The following is a 12,825-nucleotide window of genomic DNA, read 5'->3' on the forward strand; positions in this document are numbered from 1 at the left end:
AACTGTTCTGATTCTTTCGGATTGTTTTCTTGAGTTTTTAAAGTATATAGTTACATCATACTAAGATAATATTAATTTCACCTCTTCTTTTCTGATAAATATACTACTTGTGTAACTCTTATCTAATTGCAGTAACTAGTACTTCCAGAGCAGTACTGATTAATGGTGATGATGGCAAACATCCTTTTCTTGTTTACTTTTATGTGAGTGCTTCTAGTATTTCAGCATTAAGTAGGAATCTTGCTTTTGGTTAGAGGTATGTGAATTTTTAAAAATCAAGTTGGTTATAGGGTTTTATCAGATACTCTTCTAGTATCTGTTGTTGATCATAAGGTTTTCTCCATTTTTTTTTTAATGTTCTGCTGCAAGAGTATTTTTTTTATTTCTGCTATTTTGATTAAGATTTTGGCATTGGTATTCATGGATGTGATTGATCCTTGTCATTTTCAGTATAAGGGTATCTTATGAACAACATATTGTTGGATTCTGTTTTGTCTGTTTGGGCTGCTATAACAAAAAATACCAGAGACTGGAGGGCTTATAAGCAATAGAGATGTATTTCTCACAGTTCTGAAGTCTGCAAGTCCAAGATCAGGAGCCAGCATGGTCAGGTTCTGTCATAGGTCCTCTTCCTGGTTTACAGATAGCAAAAAGCAGTGTTTTTGTTGTATCTGCACATGGCAGAGAGGGAAATCATCTTTGTCGAGTTTCTTCTTATAAGGGCACTAATCCTATTCATGCGGGCAGATGCCCTATGACCCAATCACCCCCAAAGGCCCCACCTCTTAGTACCATCATCTAGGGGGTTAGAATTTCAACATGATTTTGAGGGAGACACAAACATTCAGAACATAGCAGATTCCTTTTTGAAATCTAATCAGAGGCTCTTTAAGGAGAAAAATTTATATCATGTTGTTATGTTTGGTCTGTTTGTTTTTGGTCAACTTTTCCGTTCTATAAAACCTTTTGTTTCCTTTCTCATAGATCCTTTATTGTGTATTGGGTGTGCTTGAATGTTAAATTCAGCTTGGAAAGTGCTTAGATTAAAACAAATCACTTGTATTTCTTTATTAAAGTCGTTCCTCGGCTTCCCAATTCTTCAGTATTTTATCCTAATGTTCTGGAATTCTTTCCCCCTTCATTAGGCTATTATCCAGATCTTACTTATGCTAATTATTTATTCTTATTAGACAAAACTGTTTATTATTCATTTTTAAACAAATATATCCAACTTATTAATGTTCTTTTTAATAGCATGGGGCCCATTTGCAAATTCTGAGAGAAAAAGGATTTGACTTAAAAATCCATCTTTTCAGTACATGAATATAAGACCAAGTCCAGAAAAAACATGTCCATAAGCCCCAGAATAATGTGTGAAAAGGCAAGTTGTTACCAAGACTAGGGGTGGGGGATGGGGACACACACACACACACACACACACACACACACAAATCAGCTGACAAGAGCAAACTATACTAAATTTCAAGCTATTAAGGACTGGTTGAGAAATAAAGAATACAAAATGCAGGGAAGGAGAAAGTGACAGCCTTTGTTTTCTGAAAGATTAGAGAAAAGAATATGTTCAAGAGAAGTGTCGTGAAACAGACCTTTAAGGCCAACTAATCTAGGTTATTTTGGAAGCAGATGCCTTCTTATGTATTTGTTAACTATACTCAGTGCCAGTTGTGTTGTCTTTCTCCTGTCCCTGTTTTCTAAGAAACATTGGCCTTGTCAACCAAAATTCTCAGGAATGCAACCAGTCACATCCCCACCTGCTCTGCTTGGAGAAAGATGACTAAGTCCTCTCCCAGTTCTTTTCTAAGGAGGTGTTTATATTCTTTGAAAAATAGGGAGGTGCCATTCCTTCCCTTTACAGAAAGTATTATTCCCCTTCTTAGACTATAGGAAAATGAAACTAGCACTTTAAAAAATTAAATAAAAAGTCGGGGGGCTTCCCTGGTGGCGCAGTGGGTGAGAATCTGCCTGCCAATGCAGGGGACACGGGTTCGAGTCCTGGTCTGGGAAGATCCCACATGCCGCGGAGCAACTGGGCCCGTGAGCCACAATTACTGAGCCTGCACGTCTGGAGCCTGTGCTCCGCAAAGAGAGGCCGCGATAGTGAGGGGCCCACACACCGCGATGAAGAGTGGCCCCCACTTGCCACAGCTAGAGAAAGCCCTCGCACAGAAACGAAGACCTAACACAGCCATAAATTAATTAATTAATTAATTATTTTAAAAAGTACATTGTTTATAAAAAAAAAAAAAGTCGGGGACTCCTAGTTTAAGAAGGAAAACTGGCTTTTCAGAGTACTTCAGAAGAGGAAATACTTTTTATTTGTAGACAGTAGATAATAATGACTCAAAGTGTGCCTTTCTTTTTCTTTTGCTTGGGAGAGTTTCCAGTCCTGGTTGAGTGTGTATGTGTTTATGTAAAAAAAATTTTTTAGCGTTAAAAATTGCAAAAAGTAAAAATTTTCTATTTATAGTCAAAAATACTTATTCTCCGGGACTTCCCTTGTGGTCCAGTGGTTAAGACTCCTTGCTTCCAGTGCAGGGGGTGTGGGTTCAATCCCTGGTTGGGGAACTAAGATCCCAACATGCCACGAGGTGCAGCCAAAAAAAAACTTGTTGCATTTAATTTTAGGAAGAAACTCTCCAGTATTAAACAACTAAAATTGTTTTTGATTCCGCATCATCTTGCATAACTTGATACCTGTGCCTACTATTCTAAGGCAGTCAGGGAAAGTGTGGTATGTGAGGATACCTCATATACTTAGGTTTGGGTTTTTTTTTTTTCCGTTGCCTTTAAAAAAAAAAAAATGGAAATAGGCTTGTATTTGTGAATTTGTGTATTGGAGTTGCTCATGGCAGCGTCTAAACTTTTCTGCTATTTATTTTTCTTGAATTGATAAAAGACTGATTGATACATACCTATATTACAGGTGTCCCATTTCCTAAAAACTTTATGTCTGTGGCAAAGACCATTCTAAAGCGTCTGTTCAGGGTTTATGCCCATATTTATCACCAGCACTTTGATTCTGTGATGCAGCTGCAGGAGGAGGCCCACCTCAACACCTCCTTTAAGCACTTTATTTTCTTTGTTCAGGTAAGTTGAACTGCATTGACTTTTGTGTCCTTTGACCTGGACATATCTGGATTGGTAGTTAATATAGAGTAATTTTTAGAGACTTATTTATAGATGTAGAGCTAAGCATGCAGGGTTCTCATGTTTTGTTCCCTTTTCCATGTTTATTTCTTTGATGTGCATAGCAGCATAGAAACCATTACCCCCATTTTGGACCTTTTGCCTCTGGAGAGACCTGCCCCAGGTCTCTGGTTAAGATATGACAAGAAGCACCAAACACTCAAGAAAGCTTGTCCATACCCTCCTGTTCCATCGCCACTGCTGGGTAAAGGGATGCCATGGAAAAACATCTATGGTTGGGTTGTTTCATGAGATGTCTATGCCTAAAAGAGAAACTTTTGGAAGAACTCATTAGCTACTATCTTGGGTTAAGTTTCCAGAAGTCCACTTCAGGCCAAATCTTACAAAGCCAGCAGCTAGAAACTTCAAAAAGAACCACCCCCTTCAGAGGTGTGGCCTGTTTCCTTATGGGCCCTTAGTTGGAATTAGAACTTTTTAGTCAGAATAATTCACATTGTTTGAAAAAGATATCAAAGAATAGGGACTTGTTAGCCTAACTTTCGAGATATATAATTCTATATGCAAAATATAAATATGTCTCTCTAGATACTTTGGAGGGAAAGCAGGTAGCTTTTCTTTATTTTTTTTTTTCATTTTTTTTTCTTTTTTCTTTGTAAAGCAGGTAGCTTTATAGTAGATATTGTATGTCACAATTCTATGTGCCACACAAAGGAGAATGTACAGTGCTCTCTTCTTTGTCTTCCTTCTGAGATTATTGCATGGCATAGATAGAGTGTAGATATAGATATACGAAAGTAAAAGGTCTGCTGCCCCAGATGAGGCCACTATCAATGGTTCAGTGTATAGTTTTCAGATAATTTCTGTGTAAATGCAAACATTATACGATTTTGATTTTACACAGGATCATGCTAACATGTACGGTTGCTTATTTATTAAGTCCCCTGTATTTTAAAACTGGGAGTAAAAATGACCCCATTATAAAATGTTCATAGAGATTATTTCATCATTCTTTTGGATTTCAGAAAGCTAGGGTTGGGAAGCCCTTCTCTGAATGACATTTATAGAGTTTTAATTTTAGATCTGTTTTTAAATTTTATTTTTCTTCTTTATTTTAGGAGTTTAATCTGATTGATAGGCGTGAGTTGGCACCTCTTCAGGAATTAATTGAGAAGCTTGGATCGAAAGACAGATAAATTTTTCTTCTAGAACAGTTACCCTCTTGCTTCATCTACTGCTAGAGCTATCTCATTGCTTTCTGTTATAGACTAGTTATACAAACTTTAAGAAAACAAGATAAAAAGACACCTATTTTCTGTGTCTACTGATAAAATTGTCCCAAAGGTAGGTTGGCCTAATACCTTCAGAGTGAGAAATTCAGGACACAGCTGAATCTGAGGCACTGTGTGACCACTGCTGTTACTGCCATAGAGCCATACTTGGTTGTAGAATGTGAGGACTAACCTGTAGTTTATTAGTTTACTTATTCTTTTACTGAAGAAGATGATCGACTCTGTTTCAGGTGACAGCATGATGGATATTAAGAATTTCCAATAATTTATTAACAGGTTTCCAGAACAAATTTCCTAATAATGCAATCACAGATCAGTTTTATTCTGCTTTTATTTTACAAATAGAAGAGGTGTTCTAAAACTTCCTTAAGATTTAGAACATTTGTGTCACTTTGGATAACGTTGTAGTTTGAAGTTTGTATGCTAGTGTTTTTTTAGGTAAGATTATATATATATGTATATTTTTTCAAAATCCGTGATTGCAGTTTAAATCATCATACGATATGTAGTATGGGAGTAACCAAAGTTATTTCTAAAAGGACTTTATTTTTTAACCTTTATTTTAATCTTTATTTGGGATTTTATTCACATAAACCTATCTAAATTTTTAGTGTGTATGTATCAAATAATTTTTTTAAGGCATCTAAGGATCGTCTTGCAGATTTTTATTTTGAAATGCTTCATTCAGATTAATTTTAATATGTAGGTTTTGTCTGAGAAAAGGAGAACTTCCAAAAAATATGACAGCTTTGGGTCTCAAAAACCATTATTTTCATTCATGTTTGTTTCAGAGGCCTTAAAATTTGGATAGGAGAATGGAAGAAAGTACTTAGAGTACTTGACTATTTTATTTTGAGTTTTCCTTTAAAAAGAAACTACTTTTATACGTTTTTATTGTGACTTGAGACTTAGTTAAGTGTAGTGTAGAAATGCACGAACCTTATCCCAATAAGGATAAAACGTAAGGAAAACCACAATAAAAAACCTTGAAGGTGTACACATTTTATAACCCAGCTAAAAGTTTGATGTGCTGCCTGTTCTTTAATGTGTGTGTGTGTTGGGCGAGGAGGGGTAATATGTTTAAAGGAGACAAAATGGGATAAGTTAAAAAAAAAAAAAAAAAAACTTCATTCTGTTAATAGTCAAAGGATGGATTGGGATTTTATTCTGTTTTGTTTCTGTATTAAAACTTGAAATCATTCTGTTTCTATTGGGATAAAAAGAATCTTCTCCTTTAGTGAAGAAAAGATCTAATTTTCCTTAGGTTTCTAAGATTTAGACTGTTTAAAATGTAACGAGGCACACCTATTACTAAAGACTTGCCAGACTGGCAACACTTTAATTTCATCAACGTTCTTTGTTTCAGAGCTATGATTTTTTTTTGCAAAGTACTCACCATCTTCCATCTTGATAACTTTGGTTGAGGTTAAATTTGATAGGGTTTTATTTTTATTTTTATTATTCCACTAGAATGTAAAGAAAAGAATTGCTTAGAAACTCCATTTTTGTAATAACCCAATTTCAATAAATTCTTAAATATATGTAGAATTTTAAAGGAAACAAAACATTTTATCTGATTTAGGCTGAAACTGTACATCGTTGTTTTGGGAAATAAAGAGTAGAAAAATCCCTTACGAAGAAAAAGAGAAAAGCCCTCTATGAAACATTCCATAATCCACATTTTAAGAATATCCAAAGTCCCTGTCAGGCATTCTGTATGTTTATGTTGATCATTTCCAAACAAGAAAGAAGGTTTTTACATGCCACCTAGAATGTTACTGACTCTTGACTTTGAACATTGTTGGCTTTAATTAAGTATGCAAGGAATGAAATATTTCTCACCTAGGATTGTACTTTCATCATTTCTAATATTTCACATATCATCAAACAAAAGGGTTCTCACTTTTCTCCATTTATTTTCAGTGATAGAAATCCTCCTTCTCTTCATGACTCAGCCCTAAAACTAACTAAAGATGGCCACATTTAGGACAGTAGTAGAGGCAGCTTAATAATGGGACGTAAATTTTAAAATTTGTTGGTAATTTGGGAATTCAGGTAATTCAGAATGTCCTTTTTTTAAAAAAAATAAAAGCATTACTAGGTTCCCAAGCTAATCTGGCTTAACCAACAATGCATCTAAACATTGGTGTTAACATTATTTGTTTACATCCAAGGCCAGGGAGTTGAGAACAGGAGAGTTGGAGGAAGGGGAGAGAATAGGGAGAGGATGACACCTTTCTGACTTGGCTGGAGGGTCAACCTTTGATTAAAGTTGGAAGAAATCAGTCTCTCTTTGACTCCTCTCAATCTTGATTTATCTCCCTGAATAACACTCCCCTGGCTCCTCCTAATCACAAGTCATCTCTCAGTGTCTGATCACTGCCCTTCACACCTGACTAAAATCATGGGTTGGACAGTACTTGCTAAATTATGCAGTTAATCCTATGGTGCTTTAATTTCCAGGCCTTTAAAAAAAAACTTTGGGCCTGGAAAGTTTTTTTTTAAAGGCCTGGAAATTAAAGCACCATAGGATTAACTGCATAATTTAGTAAGTACTGTCCAACCCATGATTTTAGTGCAGATTTTTGTTTAAATAGTGCAACTTCCTTGTACTACAGTTTTTGTATTGACAGCCAAATGTATCCTTTATTCTCCTCCAAACTGTGAATAAAGTGATTTTTAGTGGGCTGCCAGCTAACAAAGTATTTCCTTTCATCTTCGACTTGTAGATCCCTAGCTCATGTAGCTGCCTACTTGAGAAATGCACATCTGTATTCATCATGACACTGATAACAGCAAGAGGAAGGTTTTTCTAGTAATGCAAAAGCACGAGGAACAATTCTGGTGGTGATTTTAATTTTTCAAATATTGTTGAGGTTTCTTGATTATACTCTTGGCCTTCTCTCTGAGCAGTGAGGTCACATTAGAAGTGGAGAAGCTTCTAAACATAACATCATTACCTTATAAGCATAAATAAATCAGTACTGAAGAGTGTAAGTCCTAGAAGTTTGTTTCTAAGCAGCTCCAGTCATGGTGCTGGTGTTACCCTTGCCTGGTTGTAGGAGGCTGTCTCTCCTGTCTAGAATTCTGGCCTGAAAATACCAGCTGGTGCACCAAACTAAGCAGCTTCAACAGGGACATTATTTCCTCCTAATATCAGTTCAGTAACTGGATTTGGTTTTTTACTGTTGTACAATTCTGGCAAAGAGGGAAAATAAGTAGTTCCTCAGTCTTCCTTTGTTTTTGCATTAGATTTTGATATTTCAGACTGTAAAGGGCTTTGGGGGATGATATTGATATTACCTGTGATAGCAGTAATTTTATTGAAGCAACTGCATTGAAATTCACTTGGGTTTTCTCTCATTATCAGATTCTTTTCCAAACAAGTATTCTGTAAATCCAAATGGATTACCAGTGTGCTATAGATTTATTATAGAACAACATTCTGTGTTTGGTCTACATTGAAAATAGTTTAAGTTAGTCTTGGTTATCATCTAAAATATTTTTAAATGTTCTTTACATGAAAATTTATTTTGTATTTTTAAACCTTTAGGGGCTTTATCTATTTTTCTAAGTCAGTTAACTGTACTTTTTTAAAAAAAATATTTTGTATCTACTTTTGTAACTTCATCAGAATAAAATATATTGAAAGAAAGGAAGGACTGATGAAAGTATGTCTCAACACACTTGTTTCTATTTAAATGTGAAACTTGAGATTTTTGCAGGTTCTGTGGAAGGTTACCTTTGCTTACCATTTAGTAGCGAAAATGTTTTCTTAACTCTTAGAAGAAAGGGAAGTTCCTAAATGAACTAAACATCTTGTAATAGCAGGCCCACCCCCAAGGAACAGACTATGCCTCTGGATGCAGTGGCTAAAACCCATCCCAGACAAAAAATAAGTTGTCTCCTTCTTATCATGCTAACCAAGCTCTTGACCTCTTTTGAACATTCCTGGTTGTGAGATTGAGAAAAGGGAAGAGGAAAGACTAGACTCATTAATTTTCTGACCTTGAAATTGAGTACTCGGCTTATCCGTAAGTACTCGGCTTATCCATAAGACACCCCTCCCCACCCCAAACAGACATTTTTCATTATTATAGGAGAAATATTACAGTTATTTTTAGAGGTTCAAATTACAGATGCCTAATTTTAGGTCCATTCAAAATAGCATTGCTAGAATTGTTTTGACCTTTTTTGAGTAGAGTTAATGAAAACTTAACGAAAGTGGCTAAATAATATGGGTTAACACTCATTTTGTATAAAGGTATGGGTAAGCTAGTAATCAAAATTTGGACTCTCTTTTTTGATGGTTATATTTCAGTAAACTTAAAATCTGTTGCAAAAGTGTTAAGTTTGTGAAGGTGTCTAATGGCTAAGTTTGAAAGCTTTTTTTTTTTTTTTTAATAAATGGAGAGATATCTTTATTTATTTATTTTTGGCTGTGTTGGGTCTTCGTTTCTGTGCGAGGGCTTTCTCTAGTTGCGGCAAGCGGGGGCCACTCTTCATCGCGGTGCGCAGGCCTCTCACTATCGTGGCCTCTCTTGTTGCGGAGCACAGGCTCCAGACGCACAGGCTCAGTAGTTGTGGCTCACGGGCCTAGATGCTCCACGGCATGTGGGATCTTCCCAGACCAGGGCTCGAACCCGTGTCCCCTGCATTAGCAGGCAGATTCTCAACCACTGCGCCACCAGGGAAGCCCTTAAAGCTATTTTAAACTTTATAAATGAGTAGAAGAACTCGAATAATATTTGGGAGGGCCAGAGTCTGGATTTGAACCTGCACAGCCAGAAACAGTGTCCAAACCATGCTTTGGGCCTTCTTTAGCAAATACCCCAGTGCTGTTGAGGTAGGTTTGGACACTATAGCCTGCATTGTTGTTGCTGGCCACTAGATGTCGGTGAGCCTTACCTCCTCCCCAAAGCTAGATGCATCTGCCTTGACGAGAATAAAGGATTTTTACCTAGCACCTCCTTCCTTTCGTGTCTCTTCCTAATCAAAAGCTTAAATGGGTGCCTCTCACTGGCAGATCCTAGGTCACATAGCTCTCTTCTGGCTGCAGGAGGGGCTAGGAAAAAGTTTCTGGATTTTACTTGGGGTTCAGAGTTCATAGCAAATTGATGAACAATCCTGGATGGTCCAAAAGCTTGGACAGGCTGCTGTTCTGTGAACTTTTTGCTCCTGTTCTGTGAAAAGATGAGGAGTTTTCACTATAATGTAAGTATCTGAGTGTACTGTTTAGCTCAGCTGACATTTTTTTGTAGCAGATTTGCTAACTGAAAGAAGTAGACTATTGATTCAGATTCTGGCCAAACTCTTTATCTTGTGGCTGACCAGCATTTTAAATATCACTTCCTTAGAGGAACCTACCTGTTTTAGGGGAGACTTTTAGCAGGTTTATCTCATTTAATCCTACAGCAACCTGTTGAAGGGGTGACAGTTGAGAGGTATGTTAGGAATTTTTCAGTGCTTTTTAGGCTATGTCACAAAAGCTCAGACTTTGAATACATAGTGAGGTGGGTCTCTTTCTCTGGCTTGCATTTGTAAAAGTTCTGTGTACTCAAGAGTGCTAGGAGACTCTGTAAAATAAAATGACTGCAATTAAAAAATCATCCCAATGAGGTAAAAAAAAAGATGTATCCAGATAGATCCTACTTAAGGAATTTTCTGCAGTTAGCTCAGATATAAGTATGAAAGCTGGGAGTGATCATGGACTGATACAAGTGAAGAGGAGAGTATCTCAAGTTCAGGCAAAAAGAGTAAATGCAGAAGGGATAGACCCATTTCTGGAGACCAAGGGCATTATGCTTCTAATCATAAAGTAAAACTGGCCTTTTTTTAAAAAATAAATTTATTTATTTATTCTTGGCTGCGTTGGGTCTTCGTTGCTGCACATGGGCTTTAGTTGTGGTGAGCAGGGGCTACTCTTCATTGCAGTGTGTGGGCTTCTAATTGCAGTGGCGTCTCTTGTGGCAGAGCACAGGCTCTAGGCATGCGCGTTTCAGTAGTTATGGCACATGGGCTCAGTAGTTGTGGCGCACGGGCTTAGTTGCTCCACGGCATGTGGGATCTTCCCGTACCAGGGCTCAAACCCATGTCCCCTGCATTGGCCATTGCACCATCAGGGAAGTCCCGCACTCTATTTTTTATGCCACCAATACTCTTCTTTTGCATTTTTCATCCAAGTCCTAAAACTGGCCTTTGATTTGCTTCTATTATAAAAAATTATGTGAACTGTTACGTTGGAACTAATTTGGAAGTCCAAGATGGTGAGATTGTTCTGAAAATCCTTCTCTAAAAAGGTTCAGATTCATACTGTGGAGCTAGAATTGTTAAACCACTGTCAGTCAGTGCATACCCTTTTTGTCCCATGCCATGCTGGGCCTTTGACATAGGTTACTAAAGCAAGATCCTGTCATGGAGTTTATGGACCAGTGCAAAAAACAGGCACATACATAAATTGATAGTTCTAAAGGGCTATTTTGTGTAGTAAAAGTTATGCAGAAGTTATGGGCCCTTAGTTTACTGTGGGGCAGTCAGAGGTGGCTCCCTGGAGAAGACAAGGCTTGGACTGACTCAAAAGATGGGTAGTTACCAAATAACCAGAATTGTTGCATGGTTTGCATAGGGAGGTATAAGCAGTCCAGTATTAGTGAAGGGTATATTTCAGTTGGGCAGGTAGGTAGGGGTTAAGTCATATGAAAGCACTTGGATTTTTACCTGTAGGTGATGACTCTGAAGGATTTTAAGTAAGCAAATAAATGGACAAGTTTTCGTTTCAGATGGCTCTGACAGCAGTGTGGAAAACTGAGGGTAAGAGGAGGATACTAAAGCTTTAATTAATTAGGTTAGGTATTAAGCCCCAGTTTGGTGGTGTGGCCTAGCATAAGTGACCCCATTTGGTGCCTGTGGTTTTCTTTTTAATAATAGGAGTCATTCAACTCCTCTAGTCATTCATACTAGAATGAATGAGCATACTTTTAGCTGATCACTTTCAACAACAACTGTAGGTCCGTCTGATATCTGGTGGCCTTGGCCTGCAGCGGCTTGCAGCAAGATTTCGGTTCCCTGGCCAGAGATTGAAGTCAGGCCACGGCAGTGAGAGTGCTGAATCCTAGCCACTAGACCACCAGAGACAGTGGCCAGTGACAAGGCCCTGGCCTGTCGGTTTTTAGAAATGAATTTCCACAAGGAGATGGAAAGTAGTGAAGCAAATAAAATGTTTATTAGGAGGAAAAAGACTATGTGTGAATAGACACACAGAGGTGGACTCAGAAAGAGTCGTGCCCTCGTGATAGTTTGAATCACTTAATATGGGGCATTTCTTCCGGGTTTCCTCTGGCCAATCATCTAGCATTGCCTGGCTCTGAGTCCGTATTTGGTTTATCTCAGGGTCCTCCCTATGTGCGTGCATCTCTTAGCCAAGATGGCTTCTAGTGAAGAGACCTATGGGTAGGTTGACATCATCTACTATGTGTAGTCGGGAAGGTCTCCTTGACCTCGAGAATGAGAAATATGTGGTCTCTGTCTCTTATGTGGGCAAGGCTCAGCTCCTCTCTGCCCCTGCCATTACTGTTATCTTAAAGTGTCCACTGGAGGCAAAGTCCAGCTATTTACCCTGTTCCTGCTGTTACTTCTATCTGGAAGTGTAAACAGAAGGCTGTCTGTAAATGTCTCCTGTCTCACGTCCAACTGTTACCCCACAACTGGGTTTGCCTCTTGGTGGGTGTCAAGCCAAATGACACAACCAAGTCAAAGAGGAGGAGAAGGAAGGATTTATTGCAGCAAGTAATAACACTGGGGATCTTTCCCAAAGCAGTATCTCCCCAAGGGCAAAACTGGAGAAGTTTTAAGCTAAGGGTACATGCATATTCATGAAGGGGCTTGAGCAGAGAAGAATTCAGTCTAGAATTGGGGCACAGGTTGACAGAGTCAAAGTTTTAGTTGAAGTCACGAGGGTCAGGAAAGATCAACATCATTTCTTAGCTTCCAGTTGATCTGGTGGCTGCGCTCTCAAGGTGGGTGGGGATGGTGCTTGAATTCTGCAAAACAACTCAAGAGTGTGCGCCAGGCTAATCTTTACCGTTGAAACAGAACTGGGAGTCTTTATAAGTGATTTATTATCTTTGCTATTGTTACTTCTCTTGCCGGGTTACAGTCGTTTGTTCCTGCATTCTTTTATTTCCTTAAGATCATTAATTACTGAGACCTGTTCAAGGGCAAGCGTTGTGGCCAGGCTTAGATCACAAAATGACTTAGGCCAGAAATGGCTCATGTCAAGAAAGCCATGCCTGATTCTCTTTCTCCGGGGACCTCCTACCCTATCTGCTTGCCCAACCCATCCAAGTGCAACACTGAACATGTTGATTGT

General features: G+C 38.1%; 1 protein-coding gene across 2 annotated transcripts in view; it reads left to right on the forward strand.

Moving 5' to 3' along the window:
• The window catches only part of MOB1A (MOB kinase activator 1A), a 36,723-nt gene extending 27,835 nt beyond the window's left edge, over nt 1-8,888 (forward strand). For both annotated transcript variants that reach the window (XM_082427192.1, XM_082427191.1), the window contains exons 5-6: nt 2,945-3,108; nt 4,284-8,888. In XM_082427192.1, coding sequence (XP_082283318.1) covers nt 2,945-3,108; nt 4,284-4,361 — 242 coding nt within the window. In that variant the 3' untranslated portion in view covers nt 4,362-8,888. The remainder of the gene's footprint in view (nt 1-2,944; nt 3,109-4,283) is intronic.
• The last annotated feature ends 3,937 nt before the right edge of the window (nt 8,889-12,825 follow it).

The sequence above is a fragment of the Balaenoptera physalus genome, assembly GCF_965194825.1.
Source record: "Balaenoptera physalus genome assembly, chromosome: 15".
Taxonomy (NCBI): domain Eukaryota; kingdom Metazoa; phylum Chordata; class Mammalia; order Artiodactyla; family Balaenopteridae; genus Balaenoptera; species Balaenoptera physalus.